At 29.5% G+C, this 19,223-nt stretch overlaps 3 protein-coding genes across 6 annotated transcripts; 1 reads left to right on the forward strand and 2 right to left on the reverse strand.

Moving 5' to 3' along the window:
* Nucleotides 1-1,126: 1,126 nt before the first annotated feature.
* LOC126654640 (peroxidase 3-like) lies at nt 1,127-3,241 on the forward strand. The gene is made up of 4 exons (XM_050348567.2): nt 1,127-1,516; nt 1,611-1,793; nt 2,176-2,335; nt 2,596-3,241. Exons 1-4 carry the CDS (start codon nt 1,292-1,294, stop codon nt 3,006-3,008), a joined length of 981 nt encoding a protein of 326 aa, XP_050204524.1. The 5' UTR covers nt 1,127-1,291; the 3' UTR covers nt 3,009-3,241.
* Nucleotides 3,242-5,785: 2,544 nt separating this feature from the next.
* On the reverse strand, nt 5,786-7,969 carry LOC126654522 (peroxidase 3-like). The gene is made up of 4 exons (XM_050348409.2): nt 7,667-7,969; nt 7,204-7,401; nt 6,968-7,130; nt 5,786-6,398 (listed from the first exon to the last, which is right to left on the reverse strand). The coding sequence occupies exons 1-4, from the start codon at nt 7,874-7,876 to the stop codon at nt 5,983-5,985; spliced, it is 987 nt and encodes a 328-aa protein (XP_050204366.1). The 5' UTR covers nt 7,877-7,969; the 3' UTR covers nt 5,786-5,982.
* A 6,383-nt stretch (nt 7,970-14,352) lies between these two features.
* LOC126657695 (anaphase-promoting complex subunit 11) lies at nt 14,353-18,837 on the reverse strand. 4 transcript variants are annotated; one of them, XM_056103836.1, is made up of 7 exons: nt 18,635-18,837; nt 17,933-18,054; nt 17,323-17,834; nt 15,741-15,781; nt 15,293-15,305; nt 15,025-15,143; nt 14,353-14,662 (listed from the first exon to the last, which is right to left on the reverse strand). In XM_056103836.1, the coding sequence occupies exons 4-7, from the start codon at nt 15,757-15,759 to the stop codon at nt 14,538-14,540; spliced, it is 276 nt and encodes a 91-aa protein (XP_055959811.1). In that variant the 5' UTR covers nt 15,760-15,781; nt 17,323-17,834; nt 17,933-18,054; nt 18,635-18,837; the 3' UTR covers nt 14,353-14,537. The 4 variants fall into 4 exon arrangements, with proteins under 4 accessions (XP_055959811.1, XP_055959812.1, XP_050208396.1 ...); XM_056103837.1 differs by having other exon boundaries at nt 17,323-17,564; nt 17,645-18,054; XM_050352439.2 differs by lacking the exons at nt 17,323-17,834; nt 17,933-18,054 and having other exon boundaries at nt 18,635-18,836.
* Between the last annotated feature and the right edge of the window lie 386 nt (nt 18,838-19,223).

Consider the following 19,223-nt stretch of genomic DNA (forward strand, 5'->3'; position numbering starts at 1 on the left):
CATAACATCAAATCATAGACGTCTCACTTAGCCCACCATGTTTTATTTTAATCTAATAATATCCTCACCTTAATAATGCTAATTCTTCTATTTCTCATGCACCAACTAATAATTAAGATACTAAGCTTCAGATGCTATATTTCTATAAAATATCGAAACTCTTAATTAATTAAAACAATATTTAATACCCAATATTGTTACTTTTCAAGTTAATTTGCATGGTGATCATGGCGGGGTTCTATAGATACAGTGAGCAATTATTCACAATATAAATTAATCTTAGATTCATAAAAAAAAATAACCTTTGGAAAATAAATTATTATATTAATGATTATTGATGAAATTGATAAATTTTTTTTTGATATTTTAGTTCGGACAATTCACATTCTAAGTCTATTATATCTAACAAGTAAAAAAAAAATATGAAACGTCTAATTAATAAAAGGCTTAATAGGCAAAAAAAACCCAAACCTTTACAACTTGTTACAATTATATCCAAACCTTTTTATTTTTGCAATAATATTCAAATTGCATTTTTTTGTTGCAATAATATCCAAATTGCACTTTTTATGTGATTGTTTTTGAGCTTTTTGCCATTTTTTGGGACTTTTATTATATTATTATACATTAAAACATAATAATAGCCTAATATCTTAATTGAAAACAACAAGTTTAACCATCAATTTGACTATTATTGCTACAAAAAATGCAATTTGAATATTATTGCAACAAAAAAATGCAATTTGGATATTATTGCAAAAATTAAAAGGTTTGGATATAATTGCAACAAGTCGTAAAAGTTTGGTTTTTTTAATAAAATAACAAAATTCAGTATGTTATTTGTATGGCAAATTAGTCAACATTTGGAGGAACAATCCACTTTTCATGCTATTAATAATAAAAAAGTATTTTAGTACCAACAAAAAAATTGGACAAAATTAGACAGACAATTTCTTAAAATTATATGAGTTTTAATTAAATATATTATAATTTGCCATCCTATTACAATCAACTTTTTGTTATTACTTGTAATTAAAAAATGGAAGGTCCACTGATTAATTATATGAATCCTAGTAGTAGAGGCGGTGAGGCAGAGACAAGCCAAACTAATCATAAATTAAAAAGCCAAGTTAGATTAAATTAAGTTAAAGTGATGCAAGAATGCACATGTTCGTTAGCAAAATGAAACTGTTTCAATCATCTTGCTTCTTATCTTGTAGCACCATTCTACACCTATAAATTAATTTTCTCTCATGTCAATCAAAACATAGTAGTACCAAATTGACAAATTATGAAGATGGGAGGGCAAATTGGGTATTTGTGCATGATAATATTTGGTGTTCTACTAATTATGAGCTCAAGTGCTGAAGGTGGTGGATTGGAGATGAATTTTTATGCAAAAAGCTGCCCAAAAGCTGAAAAAATAGTGTTGGATTTTGTTCATGATCATATCCATAATGCTCCTTCTTTGGCTGCTGCTTTTATAAGAATGCACTTCCATGATTGTTTTGTTAGGGTAATTAATGTTAATTATTGTGTCTTGGTTATTAATTAGTGTTAATTATTGGTTAATTAATGATTAATTAATGTGTGTTGATTAATATTTACAGGGATGTGATGGATCTGTGCTGCTGAACACAACATCACCTGAAAAAGTTGGTCCTCCAAATTTGACATTGAGAGGCTTTGATTTCATTGACAGAGTGAAGAGTTTGGTTGAAGAAGAATGTCCAGGCGTTGTTTCTTGTGCTGATATTCTTACTTTGGTCACAAGGGACTCCATTGTTGCCACAGTATGTTCCTCCAATAAAATATTACTTACTGAAAAAGAAAATTATATTGCATACATTTTTGTAATGCTATCAAACTTTTTATCATATAGTTCAATTTGATTTTAAAGTTTTAAGTCAAAAAAATTAGTTTATGTGGTAATCGGTGTCGTTATATTTTTAAAACATGTTGCTATAACGACGACACATCATATGACGACTGATATGGTAATTGATGTGATAGTATATTTTTAAAATAAGATATCGGATTGAAAAGTAATGATTGGCGATGTGTTATCTCTTAAGATAAAAATTAAATTTCTGATACCATATAAATACTTATTGAAGTTTTCATATTCTGAAAATGTAGTCACATAATAATAATATTAATTTAATTTTTCGACAGGGAGGTCCATTTTGGAATGTTCCCACAGGCAGGAGGGATGGAGTGATATCAAGAGCCTCAGAAACCACAGCCATCCCAGCTCCGTTTGCAAATTTTACTACTCTCCAAACTCTTTTTGCCAACCAAGGCCTAGATTTGAAGGATCTAGTCCTGCTCTCTGGTAATTTATTATTACACACCCTTCAACTTTGCACAAATAATACATTTTATCCATCCGTAAAAGGAATATTCAAATTGTGTATGAGTTCCGTTTTCATTTTTAATAATGCTTTTTACGGAAGTTTATCGGATCATACATTTCAGCGTTCCATTTCTATTCTCAACAATGCTTCTCAAACTTTTATATTTATAATCTGATCTCGTAAAAATGAGATTTTCGCATTATCTGTATTGACACACGATGATTTGATACTGTTTTAGGTGCACATACAATCGGGGTGGCTCATTGTTCAACAATTTCGGACCGGTTATACAACTTTAGCGGAACCGGTCAGACAGATCCGAGTCTAGACAGTGAATATGCCGAAAATCTAAAGACAAAGAAGTGTCCGAATCCAAAGGATAACACTACTAAAATAGAAATGGATCCTGGGAGCCGAAACACATTTGACCTTAGCTATTTCTCACTTCTACTTAAACGAAGAGGACTTTTCGAATCGGATGCTGCCTTGACCACCAACTCGGTTACCTTCTCGTTTATTAACCAAATACTCAGCGGTTCGGTTCACGATTTTTTTGCTGAATTTGCTAAGGCCATGGAGAAAATGGGTAGAATCAATGTCAAAACCGGGTCAGAGGGTCAAATTAGGAAGCATTGTGCACTTGTTAATTAATCAAGCTTTCAATTTGTTTTCATTTCGTAAGTTATTTATTTGCTTTTTGTTTTTTACGGCAAAATAATGAGTTGAAGGGGTTCATTGAAAGTGTATTATATTTTAGGGAGCTTTTGTGTGTGTTTATGATTAAATATTTGGGGTGAATAACTTTGTTTATGTTTATTAAGTTGCTCTTTCTTGTAAAATTTTGTACCTTAAGTGTAATAAAAAGACTACATTTTATGAGGTCATTCTCTTCTTTTCTTTCTAATGCCTAAAATTATTTGCTCTTAGTCAAAATCCAAATGAAAATAAAAATAGTCTTTTAAAAGGCAAAATTTTCAGATTGACCCTCGTGGTTGTAGCCAAAAAATATTTAGACTTATGAGATAGACAATGTTTCACTTAAACCCCTATAGTTATTAAAAATGGTATAAAAAGGACCAAACCGTTAATTATGTTAAAAACTCTAGTTCTTTAAAGTAAAAAGTTTCAATAAGCCCTCATAGTAAAAAGATTAGAATATTTAGCCTTTAGTCTAAAATGATTCAAACTTTCTGTTTAAAAGTAAAATATTTTTCTGGTTATTATAAAATTATTCTAAATTAATGATTTTTATATCTTGAATTATTTTATTATTTGAAATTTATTTAAATTTATTCAGTATATTGTATATTTATACTATGTTAAAAATTTATTTTTATTTCTAAGTATAATTTTTTTAATTATAATAATTTTTATTCTTAGTTTAATTAAATTAAATACTATAATTATAATAAATTTTATACTTTGTATAATTAAATAAAAAATAAAATAAAACATTCAAAATATTATTGTAATAGCTTAATATAATTATTATTTAATTACACCAATACATTATTCACATAGTGTAATTAAATAATAATTTATATTAAGTAAATTAAAATTACTATTTTACTTAGTATAATTAATAAATAAATTTTATAAATAATTATAAATAATTTTTTGTTTATCTTAATTAAATAAAAAATTACGCTAAATAATTAACATAACTTTTTTATGTGAATAAAAAATTATACTGAGTAACTATATACTTTTTATCAATAAAATAAAAATTATTCAAACAAATAAAAATTCTAATATTAAATTAAAATTTATGCACATAATCAATTTTTTTGACTACTGAATAAGATATAAAAAATTAAAAATTAGCTATTTATTAATTGAAATGAAAAAAATAATAAGTATTAATTTAGAATAATTTTATAATAATCAAAATAATTATTTAAAAAAAAGTTGGACACATTTTAGATTATAAAAATTTAAATATTTTAATTGTCGACCACATGGGTTTATCTAAACTTTTTATTAAAAAATATAGAATTTTTAACGTTGTTAACGAAATGGTCCTTTTTGTACCATTTTTGATGACCATAAGGGTTAAAGTGATGTTCACCTCATGGCCTTAAATAGTTTTTGACTCCAACCATGAGGGTCAATCTGAACCTTTTGCCTCTTTTAAAATAAATCATTAAATTTAGGCCAAACCCATCTAAAGATCCCTGTACTTTACACGTTTTTTTCCGTAGGTCCTTATACTTCATTTTTGTATTATCTGATCCCTCTACTTACCTATTTTTATTTTTCAGGTCCTTTTTGAATTTTTTCCAGTCATTTTGTATGACTGGAGGAAAAAAAGATGGTAAGTATAGGGATTGAAGGAAAAAATAATTGTAAGTAGAAGGACTGAAAAAAACTCAAAAAGAACCTGAAAATCAAAAATAGGTAAGTAGAAGGACCAGATAATACAAAAATGAAGTATAAGAACCTACGGAAAAAAGGTGTAAAGTACAAGGATCTTTAGATGGATTAAGCCTTAAATTTACTTATAAAAACTATCATAGTCCTCATAGAATTTTTTTGTCCTTTTTTTTTATGAGAAAACTCCCCGCGGAGCCCGACCAACTGGGTAAACTCTCGGGGAAGCTAACTTTGGCATCCCATCGTCCGGACTTCTCACTGAATACAAGTCTTTGATCTAGTTTTAAGTCTCAGCCATTTGAGCTACATGTTGTGCGATCAAATTCCGACTACACCCTTTCTAATAAATGAAGTTTGGAATTGGACCGCTGGTCATTATAGCCCGCAATTATCAGATTTGTAAGCTTGCAAATGGTTCACATTCCGTAATTGAAGTGGTCCTGAACTGCGGTTCGGGAGAGTCCCTCTTCGTTGAAAAAAAACTAACTTTTATTGATGGATATGTTACGTGTCATAGTTCGTAATCCTATATGGTGGACTTGTTTCACCTAAAAAAAGGTCAATTCATGCGGAGATTTTTGTATTATACCATTTTTTTTCAAAAAGTCCTACTATGTGTTTTGTATCACGTTTGTTGCCTTTTATTGGTTGCTTAATCTTGAAAGATCATATAAAAAATTATTGTCATATGACTTTCACTCTTGTATTGTTATATTCATCAATAGATCTATCTTTGGAAAAAAAAACTTTCAAGTCATTCTTAGTGAAAAAAATTTGTGAGTAGAAGGACTAAAAAAACAAAAAAAGGACCTAGATATCGAGGGACTTGAAGAATAAAAAAATAATATAAAAACTTTCGGAATAAAATTAGTATAATACAAGAGCCTCTTGATGAGTTTAGCCATGAAAGAATTTATTTAAAATCTCTAACTTTTATTTTAAAATACTGATATATGTTCATTGCATATAATAGTGCATTATATTGACATATTTATACCAATTCATTTTTGTCAAATATTTATAACAATTCATTGGAGCAAAAAAAAAGACAAATGGACAAGAAGTAAAAAATCATGCAATAAATAATAATAGTACAAGTAGGGAATGTCTTTTGTTTTGACAGTTAAAGAGTAAAGAAACTCAGTTATACAAACTCATAACTTAACCACACATACACCAAATAATCAACTCCAACCAAAAATAAAAATACAAACACAATCAATACAAGAAAATAAACAACAAAATCTAACCATTAATTAACAAATGCACATTGCTTCCTAATTTCACCAGAAGTCCCAGTTTTGACATTAATTTGTCCCATTTTCTCCATAGAAGTAGCAAATTCAGCAAAGAAATTCTCAATTGAGCCACTGAGAAGCTGGTTGATTACGGACAATGTAGAAGACGATGTAGTCAAGGCGGAATCCGATTGGAAAAGGCCTCTCCTCTTCAGTAAATTTGAGTAATAGTTGAGATCGAACGTTTTACGGCTTCCGGGATCCATTTCGACTATTGTAGTGTTGTCGTTCGGAGTTGTGCATTTTCTTGCCTTTAGTTCAGCTGCATATTCACTGTCTAATGCTGGATCTTGATTCCCTACTATTCCACTGAAATTGTATAGCCGGCTTGAAAATGATGGACAATGTGCAATTCCAATTGTATGTGCACCTGAAATTTTTATCAACCAACAACATTATTAGATGAGACTTTTAACAAAATTTTCGGAATTATTTTTTAATCGCGTTCCACATTATTTATATAATAAATTAATAAGATACGTGAAGTTTATAATGTTTATATAGATATTGTAAAAATATATTTAAAATTTATATACTTTATTGGTTGATATACAAATGTAATACAACAGATGCAATGGAATAATTATTTCATAATTTTATTAGTATTTTTAACACATTCATGTATGCAAATCTCTATTTATCTTAAAGCGCGAACAAGCATAAAATTTCAGTAAAAAAACTAAAAGCATTATCGATCGTGGATGTGTTTAACTATAAACGATAAAAAAAGTAAAGTAATCAAAACTTGGTCTAGGCTTGCAAGCACGTCAAACTACTACTTTGATATTTGAATTCGACTATATAATCGACTCGAATAGCTCCATTGGATTAACATTAAGTCAAATTTAAATATTTTTCGAGTCAATTTAAGTAATTCACTAGTTGACTCAACTCGACTATATTTTTGAATTTGATATCTTAGCAAAATAATTAGTTTACCGGATAGCAAAACGAGGTCTTTGAGGTCAAGTCCAACATTAGCAAAGAGTGTTTGGAGAGTGCTTAAGTTGCTAGTCGGAGCTGGAATGTTATTCAATGCTTCCGACGCTATTGACACTGTTCCATCTCTTCGTCCTGTCGGAACTTTCCATGTCGGACCGCCCTGTCCAAGCCGTTACCCATTCGATTAATTAACATATTTAAACCAAAATGTAAATCAAATTTATTTTTCTTACAGTGGCTACAATGGTGTCTCTGGCAACCAAGGCAATAACATCAGCACAGGAAACAACACCAGGGCAGGCTGCTTCTAACAGGCTTTTAACGCCGTCAATGAAACTAAATCCTCTCAATGTTAAATTTGGAATTGCAGTTTTTTCCGTTTGATTAGTGCCTGATGATGATGTATTCAACAGCACGGATGCATCACAACCCTGGGAAATAGTAAACCAAACATATAAGTAATCAACTCATCATCTCAAACCGGATTACTGAACTATACGCATTTTACGCTACGGTTATCATCATTTTATTTTTTGTATTTTGGTAATTTAATTTCCACATGAAAAAGAAAAAATCGAAGCGATATATTTTTTTCAAACATAGATTGTAAATATAAAATTTCGAAGTATTAAAAACCTTCCGAAAATGAAAATGATAAGCCGGAACGTAAAATTCGAGAAGAGAGATGAATATTACCCTAACAAAACAATCATGAAAATGCATTCTAATAAAGGTGGCAGCAAGTGAAGGAGCATTATGGATATGTTGGTTCACAAAGGTTGCCACAATTTGTTCTGCCTTAGGACAACTTTGTGAATAAAATCCCATTTGAAGTTGAGCTTCACTTGATCCCATAAATCCCAAAAAACCAAACATAAGTATCCCAAATAAACCAAGCAAACCCATTTTTGTTTGGTGTTGAAGATTATGAGAAATGCCCAAATGAGAAGCTTCTTTTTTAAGGAAGCTACTTAATTAGATAGTAAAAGTGATTAAGATAGCCAATAGTAGATTGAGATTTATAGGCCTTAAATTTCAATGACAAGAAAGTGACCAAATAATTTAAAAATTGCCTACCTACCTAACCAACATGTGGTAAAGAGCTAATGTAATAAAGCATGCAAATAAAATGTAATAAAAAAAACATACTGTAGTAGATAGGTTAGTTAAAAATAATAATATAGGAGTAGTTAACTTAAGTTTGTCTAGGTGTTATAGTAAGTTGTTTTTATTTTATCAATGGTACTTTCCCTTTTATTCTTTTGCTTTTTCTCTCTTGGCCTTATGAAAAGAAGAAGAAAATTATTATTAATTTTTGGAAAAAAGAGTCATATATGCCCCTAAAGTTTGGCTCGGGATCATCTATACTCTCATAGTTCGGAAAGATGCGTAACGTTTTTAAATGGGTTCATTTATGCCATTGACGTTTTTCAAAAAGGGTCATATATACTCCTAACCATGTTATAAGTGTAAGGATCTAAACGAAACAATTTAAAAATATTAGGAGCATATTTGCATCTTTCCGAACCATGAGGACATAAATGACCCTAAGTCAAACGGTAGGGGCATATATGACTCTTATCTCTTAACTTTTAGGTCTATGTAACTACTTTTATTCTGGTAGTCTCTATCCCGAAAAGTTATCTTTTCCATCACTATATTTGCTAAATCTTAATTTTTGTGATTGAAAGAGAAAAATTGTAAATTGAGAGACTGAAAAAAATACAAAAAAAACTATGAAAATTGAAATTTGGCAAGCATGTAGATATTTCGGAGTAGAGGCATCCTTAAAAGATGATGAAATACAGTGGCTTCATAACGAGTTTAGCCAAATTTTAAGTTATAAAATTAAAGTTTAAGAATAGGTTTTTTTTTATAATTGGAGGAGAGAGGAGCGCTTGTGGGAGAAATCGAACTCATGATCTAGCAGTTTACTGCTCAGCGCTTATATCATTTGAGTTATAGCTCATCGGTAAATTTAAGAATAGTTTGGTTACAAAGAAAACAAAAAGATAATGGCATCAGAGAAAATAATTAAAGAACTATTAAGAAAATTACACACAATTTTATTTTCTTTAAGAGTATTAGATTAAAATATATTATTGTTCAATGACCCCTACATTAAATTATGGTTGACTAGAAATAAGTTGAAGATTAAATATTAGTAGTATTATCATAGTATTATGTAAGGTTTTTTTGTTTTTGTTTTTTTCCAAAGAATTGTGCAGGTGTATAAAGTCGAAGGATTAGGTGAATATATGAGTGATCTTATTACGATGGCAAACATAAAATAAAAATTGATAGTAAAGTAGATGAAATTAATGTGAATAAAGAGAATGAATGACCAATGGGTTCAACTGCTCTGCAATACCTAATGCTTTTCTCTACTCTACACCTCATTTTTATGGCCTCACTTTCATTACATCCCTGTCTATATAACAACAAAATAGATAATATCAATTTTATAGGTAAAAAGTGCAAATACTTGCTTTTTAAAAAAATTATTTATATCTTTTTAATTCTAATTCAATGTGATTCAATAACAGATGTAAATCGACTCTTTTTCTAACAGAAATATGAATGGAGTTAGTTTTGAGAGTTGATTTTCATTGATTTATAATCTTAAGAGTCATATTGTACTGATTTAGAGTTTGAAGATATCAATGTTATTTTATAAATGATAATTAAAAAAATATCTACATCTTTTATTATGTTTAAATAAATTTTAATATATAAATATTTGTTTACAAATATAAAATAAATTCACTATTAAAAAACAATGAATTACCGACGAATTTTAGTGACGGAAATCTAACATTTTCCGACGGATTAGCGACGGAATCCGTCGCTAATTTGGCGGAAATTTTCCACCAAATTTTGCCGACAGATAAAATTACTAACGGATTTAACAATAGATATGTCGCTATTTTGGCAGGAAACAAGGCACCAAAAATTTCAGCCAAAATTAGCGACAAATTTTTACTTATCCGTATAGTGACAAATATTGTAACTCGTCTTTAATTAGCGACAGATTGCAACACTAATTAGCGATGGATTAGCGACATATTATTTATTAGTCGCTAATTTTGTAACCAGTCACTACAAATCAATTAATTTTAAAAAATTTAAAAATATATATTTAAAAACCAATTATTAATAAAAAAAGTTATTTTAAAAAAATAATTTTTTTTAAAATATATTATTTTAAAACATAATAATTTTTTTTTAAAATGTGGGAGTAATTATTTGTTCTTTTTAATTATAAGTCAAAAATATAATATACATAAATTTATGACAATAATTTGAGTTGGTTAAGACATTCAGGGTTAAAGAGTTTTAGGTAGGAGTAATGGTAGGATGAGTGATTTACTGAAAAATTTGCGAAAATCTTGAAAATGATAAACGAAAACATTAAAATTGATATTAAATAATAATTAAAACGAATAAATTTTATGATTTAATTAAAAAAAATTTAAAACAAACTATTGCTAAATTCTGTAGGTAATCTATTGCCAAATAATCATAAATTTTTGAAAAATCAATATCTTGTGCATCGCTAACCAATATATCGCCGTCGCTAATCCATCGGTAAATTAACAACAAATTACAAATTTGTCGGTAATCCATCGCTAATTTAACGACGTATTTTTTATTTTTTTTCGTCGTTGACCGTTTAGTGACGAGGAATTTATTGATGGACGCAGTTCGTCCATCGATAATCTATCGCTAAAAATTTAGCGACGAATTTCAGTCTTTAGCGATAAAAAAATCCGTCGCTAAAAACCAATCGTTAAATAATCAAAATATCATCAATATAATATATACGAATCATTTTTTAAAGTAAGAGATTAATTAAATCTAAATTTATTTTATATAAATGAGTAATTAATTTAATGTAATTTTATACAAATTCACCACAGTATAGTCCTGCATCAGCCTAAATAAGAAGTTTAATGTAAAAAAATAGAAAAAGAATGTAAATAATAAAGTCAAAGACCTTAAATTGAAGTTCAAAACAATTGCTTCACATTCAAAAATAAGTTAATGATAGTTAACAACATCATAACTCAAATAGTATAAGTGATCAGTTATAATTAAATTGATATCAACTTCAGTCAAGTTCATATGTTATATATATGTAAATGAAATTTCCTCTCCCCTCTCTCTCAAATAGAAAACCCTAGCCGTCAAGCGTTTCTCCTTTATTTTTTGTTTCGGCTGCCGTCAATGGTTTATTTTTGCCGTTGGCGGTAGCCATTTTATTTTTATTGTTTTAGAATAAAATAAATGACCGACTCCTTTTCATCTTTTTCATTTTGGTTGATAAATCTATCGACGAGGCGCATCAATTTCAATAGATATACAAATAAAAAATCAGAGATGGATCAAGTTCTTTCAAGATTGAAGATGAAATCGTTATAGGTTATATTATTTTTTTTTTGATAACTATTTTACAGCGATTGTCTTTCTTTTTTGAAAGTTTTGTTGTTTTTTCTATATGAAAGATTTGTTGTTTTTTATAAAGAGTTTGTGAGTCTTCTGTTAGACAGAAAAGGATTGGATCTTATTGTGTTAGAGCGGTTATGTAATTTTGATTTTGTTTTGTAAGGCGATATGTGAATGAAGGTTTAGATCTTGTTCCATGTCAGGTCATTAGAAATGGTTATACCCTTTCTGAATTCTTACACCTGTAACTGCTCTTTATTATTAATGAAAGATTATTCGATTGTCAAAAAAAAAAATGTAAATGAAATTATGCGAATTATAGGAAATAGATTATAAAGCATAATTTCACACTTATCAACGAAGTAATATAGATTATAAAGCATAATAACACACTTATCAACGAAGTTTCCATTATTTTAATTTACTTTAGACACCATTAGCATTTTTGAGAAATAATACTTTTCCTTTATCTCTTGAGTAGTCTATGCGTGCAAAAGTGGCTGCAATGGCTTAATTACTCTGCATTAAACAATTATAATAGTAGTTTTTAATTAAACTTATTATTATTATTATTATTATTATTATTATTATTATTATTATTATTATTAGTAAAAAGAGCGAGAAATGTGATGATTATTCTATCAAATTCGACCATAAATGACTCTAAATATGAGACGATATGCATAATTTTCTTTAAAAGAAGGGTAATTGATTCTAGGGGTCACTGTACTTTTCAAGAATTGCAAAATGGTGACCAAACATCAAAACGTAACAAATTGGTTACTAAACTTTCAAATATCTGATTTTGGAAGGTTTTTAAGTGTTTTACGGTCAAATTATACATACGTAGTAATTAAATTTTGATTATTTATAACAAATAATATCTTATATTTCATATATACACAATCAACAAAAAATCGACTTGAAATAATTTTCTTCGGTAACCAAAAATCCTTCTACCTTAACATAACCAAATAGTATAGTAACTAAAATGTTACGTTTTGAAGTTCGGTCACCATTTTGCAACTTTTTAAAAGTACAGTGACCTCCAAAATCAATTACCCTTAAAAGAAAAACACATTTTCAAAACTTTTATCTATTGTGATAGTTATAAAAATTTAAATTCGGACTCCAATTTTTTTTGTCATATTGAAAGAATTTTCAATTTTTTAAATAAATTCCAAAATTCCTGAAAGCTTAAACTGTTATTTCCAGTCAATGTGTTTCAAATCACAATTCAGCCGATAAATTTTACTATTTTTTTTCTATCTCCATCACTCTTTTATTTTCTTCATACAATAACTTGTACATCAATCAATCTAATTTTGGGGTCCATTTGCTTAACATCTTTTAAAAAGCATTTTCAATGAGTTCCCAGCAATGTGTTAATTGCCGACAAGTAGACAAATGATTGCTAATTAGCTGGATTATATCTATACTATATATAAAAGCACGGATGGGAGGGGACAGACAAATTTACCGAATAATACTTTTCAGTTTACTACTAAATAAAGGTTTTATGGTCATTAACTAATTAGTTATTTAATTGACCACTATTGTAATTAAAGTACTAACTAGAATAGGTAGCTAAAATTATCTTCAATTTAATTTTTAGTATGTAAAAAATAGCTAAATTGTCTCCAAATTAGTAGGAATACCTATCTTTTAGTTTGATTGAACTACAAAATTAAAATACTGTATTTGGTCAATATATTATTATTTAAATTTCTATCTTATTATTTTAAAAGATATTATTAATAAAATTAAGTTAATTATTTAATTATAGTTATTATAAAACCAAAAGAAGAAAATTTAATAACCGAATATATTATATTTACTTTTACAAAAAATCTTAACTAATTTAATATTAATTATAAATAAAAAATTGATATAATTATAATAAATTTACTAATATGTTCATTGAGGAATTACGTTACGAGCCACGTGCATAGCACGTAATGCGAAACTAGTATTATTAAACACACTCATTTTTATCAAATTCAAGTACTATTATGCGTTTATGATATTTTGATTATAAGTTGTGTTGTTCAAACAGTCAATTTTACATGTGAACATATATTTTCTAAAATGCCTTACTAATGCTTTCTCCGTTCCATTTTAGAAGTCCTGTTTGCTTTTAGACATAGATTAAAAAAATATTTATTATTTTTGTCTTTTTATATTTTTTTATGTTTTATCCCTATTAATTATAGTGTAAATTAAGAAAATAAAAATAGAAGTTTAATAGAAAAACAATCCAAAAATAGAAATGAAACTTTATAAACGGGACATCCCAAAATGGAACGGAGAGAGTAGTATATATTAACGACATCCACATCAGTGATATTATGTCAAAAATCCAATCAATATTTTATATTATAAAAATTTAATAATTCATTCATGTTTCATATTGTAAAAATTGAAAATTTATATCTAAATTGCAAAATACTTTAAAATTCATAACTTAATTTACAACTGATCCAATAAAATTGTGTTCTAATAAAACGATAAATCTATTAATATTTGACTTGATAAAGATAAACTTCATGAATGAATGAATTTTTATTCAAATTAGTCATAAATTATAATCTGAAACACAAACAAAAATACTTTGGATATTTAGGGATTTTATATGATTAAAATGTATGATTGCTACAGTTGATTTATAAATTTAATTAAAATTAATAGTTTAGCAAGATAAAAAAATGTGGATAATCAATCATTTTCTAAAATCTCACCTTCTAATAAGAAAGTGTTAATCCACTATCAATAACAGATTATTTTAATATTTTAATATTCTAAAATAATTCTTATAATTCCTTAGATTTTATATTCAATCTATCAGCAAGTAGTTTATGACATCAGTAGTCCATCTGTATATTTTTTTTTTTGAAATCATCTGTATATTTTGATCATCCGTTAAATGAACAGATATATAGAGAAAATTATAAACTACGAAATGCTCTTATGGTTTTTTAGTTAGGAGCTCCCATCTATAAACATGCAATATTGGAGGGCCAAACTATATGAAAATGAAGTATAGGGACCCAGTTGCAAATAAAGAGAGATAGAGTTAAGACACCAGAAATAAAAAGGTTGAAGAAGATCCATCAAAATGTAGTTAATTTGCTTCGCCTTTAAACTGCCATTCGCGGCGGCACATCGGACAATGTGCTTGAGAAGTTTGTGAATTCACCCACTTTAAGATGCAATGTAGATGGAATGCATGATTGCATACTCCCCAAACTGCAACATTATATGCCAAATGCACATTATTAGTTTGCAGAATAAAATTTCAATTCAATTTTAGTACATATAAAACCGAAGAAACCAACTGAATGGTTCGGTTTAGTTTGAAATATATTTTAAATCTTTGTTAATTTGGTTTGAACCGAATGCACATTTCCTGGCTAAAACAGGTAAAATACGAGGAGATGAATATTTAACTTGGCATACACAGGAGGTTCAAGAAATTATGCTGTGAAAATTGATTGAAAAGAACAAACCTTGAGTAGATATTCAACAGTAGGAAAAAAAGATTGATACTGAAGACATTGAAAAAGAGAATTTAAAGAAAACTAGAGATGAAGTTGATAAGGGTAACTTACTAAGTGGGCAATCATCCCCCGGAAGTTTACAATCAGGACAACAACCGTCAAAGGCCATCCTACAGATCCCACATGTTTCATCCTGCGCATCCCAAGTCCATGTAGCAATCGCATGCCACCTATAATTCACAAAGGAAATTAGAGTTTTAGTCTCTCTGATTAAAGAAAAATGTCGAGATTTTCAGCCAGTTCGTATAAAGAATGAATCCCATGAATGAACACAAGTTCTCAACCGTATGGAAAGCTAATGAGAGATAAAAGGACTTACTCTTTGGACAAATCCAGAAGAAATTCAAGAAGGAAATATGTTAAGGAATAGCTGTTATAATTACACCATTTTACCTTAACTATAATACAACAGGTGCAAGCATCATCTAAGAGTAGTGAAAAGATTTAAAACACCGATATTATAGAAGAGTAGTGAAGTTTTCTTTATCATATGCACTAAGGCGATCCTGGTTGAAATACGTATACAAGGTTAAATGGAAAAATTGAGGTTATCATTATATACAAACGTAGTTGTGTACATGCTCATTCTAGTACGATAAACCATATAGTTTACATAATTCCTCAGCAATATGAAAGAATAATTTGCTTAAATGATAACTGAAAGTCATCTCAAATCGATTGACAAATAATAAATTTAATAAATTAAATAAAACAACAGTATATAATTCTAATTTCAGAAGAAAGATTGTATATAATAAAAAGGATACGGAGCAGCTTGACTTTCATCGCATACGCTACGCCTGCTCTCCTGCATAACAAACACATATGGATTAGAAGCAGATACACTGTAGCAATAGTCATAATACATTATATGAAAATTTAGGCTAATAATCACCCATGGACCCTGACCTTTACCCTAAACTTCATTAAACCCCCTGACTTTTCAAAACGGTCACTAAACCCCCCGACCTTTATGGCGGCGCCATTCACGGCCCTTCCGTCTCCAAAAAAATGAAAACGATTTAATCATTTTTCAGCCTTTTCCTCGCCATCTGTCCCCATGTGGCCCTGTCTCTCTCCGTCTATGTCAGGACATGTTGAAAAATTGAATTAAAAAGAAAAAATTTAGTAACTTTTCTCTCTCTCTTTATTTTCTATGTTTCCTCCTCTCCTTTCATTTTCTCTTCTCTCCACCATTGTCGTCTCTTCGATTACCAGTGACAAACATAAAAGTCTTCGATCCTTTCTTGTTGTTGTGCTGTAAAGAAAATAAAAAGAGAAAACAAGGACATTTGAACTGATTTTTCCTTTGTTTGTCTAATATTTAGTATTCTGTGAATGTTTTCTAATTGAAACTCATCTCAACCGTCCTCATCGGTGTTCCGGCTGCAGTAATAGTGCCATCCCGTCTATGTTGTTCTTGCTGCGTATGGCGGTGCTCCGACGATATGCTTCAGTTCTTTATAGAAATAAAGAACAAAAAGAATATGGATCCCTCCTCTCATAATTGAAATGAAACGCTCCAATTCTCATTTCCTTTCAACTTTAATTTTATTTGTCTGGCTTATTCAAACTTTTTTCAGATAAATAATTGAGTTCTGAATGCAGCAGCCGGAGACAGACGCAATTTCCCTGCCATGACATGACTATTTGCAGCCAAATGAACAGAATAATAATCCAAATTTAACGGTTGTTTTCTTCCTTCTTATTATATATCAACACCAAAACTTATTGGAAATGCAGACACGAAGTGTTTAACTGCTGCCCGGAAGTCTAGATACCGATATTGATATTCTTCCAGGCCACCGACTAGCATCAGGATACTAGCTTCATTTCACTTTCAGTCGAAAAAAGCAGGATAGCTATCAGACTTGCTTCCTGTTCGAATTAACGTAGTCTTGTGACTACTGACTTCCTCAACCCTCGAAACACTTGATACAAAGTACAAACTGCATATCAAAAATGCAGGCAATAGTTTGGAAGCTGCAGAACTCTTCGAAGTTCGAAACTTCGAATCCATGAATGTTCTATTCAGCACAGTTAAGAAAATTTGAGAATGTTCTATTCTTATAGCATTCTGCTGCTGCACCAATTGAAAATGTCCTTACATATGGCATATCACCCACTTTTGACTGTTATATCTTCAAAGTTCTGCACAACTAGTTCACCTATGCTCCTTAACCTTGCCAGTATCTTGATCGACATGAAATAGAAGTTCTAGCCAAAAGTGCTACACTACCAAATTGTAGAGATTTGGAAGTAGATAGCAAATACTCTTTCATTCTCTATTGACAGCTAAAAGAAAGAAGGATTTACTCATTGTCAATGTCAATTTTTACAAGATTCTACCTTCAGCTTTCATTATTTGAAGAATTCTTCCGTGTGTGGTAGATTTCATTCAGTTTTTCTGCTTCCAGTCCACACGTGGAGCTAGCAAGTTGACTAGTACTAATTATTAATAGTCGGACAAACTAGGTAGATGCCGAAGCCAAGGAATTCTCAAGCTGTGGACCTCAAGACTACACGATCTGCGTCAAAGCTTCCGCGCTATTTTCTAGTGCAACATTCTTGAAACTACTATGGCTGCTGCTCTAAGGTGTAAATACAGAAATAAGATAAATAACATGCTGATGATAATAACAAAAGATGACATAAAAAAGTCAGGAGAGACCTGATTCAGACTTGACAATGTGCAAGAAGCAACAATAAAAACATCGACCAGAGGAGGAGGCATATTAGCTTATCATTCCATGCTAACATCCAAAAATTCCCATAATTGTTTATTTCTTCTCGTGATCATAAGCACTAATGACTACAGAGACTAAAAGTTCCAATCTCTGTTATTGTTCACCTTCAAAATTCTGCAGAGGATGGCAAGACAAGGCTCAATACTTGGCCAGCCGAGTATTATGTCCCGAAATTGCAGAAAACGAACCATCATAGTCGGAAAAAGACTAACCTACTCAAAGACATAAGAAATCCATCGTTTTCTCTTCAAAGCACAACGACCTTCTACCGGCCAGCATCTAACGTACTAAAACAACCTATAGCTATTAGGAACTTGAGCTATTGGAGCACTTGCTGCACAATGTAAAATGGACCTATATAAAAAAATCTGCACTTGAATCGTGTCAAACCACCACCCCAATAAGCAGAGCCTAACAGTTAAGACTTCTCTAGAGCTAAGAAGCAGTTGCAGCTGCAAACTGCTTGTATTACAGAGAAAAAAATAATACTTAATAAACCCTTCAATACCTTTAAACGTCTTACATATTCACATTTTGTTCCTTGTTTTCTCTTTTTTATCTTATTTACAGCACAGCAACAAAGAAAGGATCGAAGAATTATATGTTTGTCAATGGTGGTTTACTAAGAGAATTTAAACTAAGAACAATAGCAAAATGAAACTTCCACACAAGCAATCACAATACAACAATTTGTCAATTTCTAGTGAAGTAAATGAGGATGAGGGAAAATATTAATCATCAAACCAGAATCAGAAAAGCCCTAAAAACTTGTGAGATCATCCTGGTATGACATGTTTAGGGTTTGGTGATAGACTGATAATACATGTATTAGAGAGTGAATGACATAAATTTAAAAAGTTTCATTGAGGCAAATGTACAAACAGCTTGAGGGCATAATTAGTAAGAGAGATTACTTGGTAATTGGAACTTAGTTGCAGCCCAAAGAGTCGCCTTTGTTTTGCCTTTTTCTGAGGGTGAAAACTGAAATAACTTTGATGACGAGTAATGAAGGACGGAATTAAAGCTGAAGAGAGGCAAAAATACCCACCAAAATATGATTTTCGATTTATGAAAGAACAGCAAAAGAGTACCTTTATTTTGTTCGACTTTGGGTCCCTCTACTTTGTTTTATAAAACTTAAGTCCTTATATTTTCATTCTTGTCAAAAGTAAGTCCTTTTTTTAGCAGCGACGACTAGTAAGAAAATTTTCCTTTTTGTATTTTAGTTTGTAGTAGTAATCTTTTTTTGTTCATCCAATGGTAGCAAGTGCATTAAAAACAAAATAACTGTAGAATTTTGTTCATAAAATCTTTATAATTCTATTTTTAGACTATATTTTTAATATAAAAACTGAAAATTATTTGTTAATTTTTTATACTTGTATATTTCTTTAAAAAATATATAAATTAATTTATCAATAATGTACGATTTTTTTTTTGGTAAATGATAAATATATTAGCACAGTTTTAAGAAATTATTATTACCTCATGAGTTGAGGCATG

Source organism: Mercurialis annua, linkage group LG7, assembly GCF_937616625.2.
Source record: "Mercurialis annua linkage group LG7, ddMerAnnu1.2, whole genome shotgun sequence".
In the NCBI taxonomy this organism is placed as follows: domain Eukaryota; kingdom Viridiplantae; phylum Streptophyta; class Magnoliopsida; order Malpighiales; family Euphorbiaceae; genus Mercurialis; species Mercurialis annua.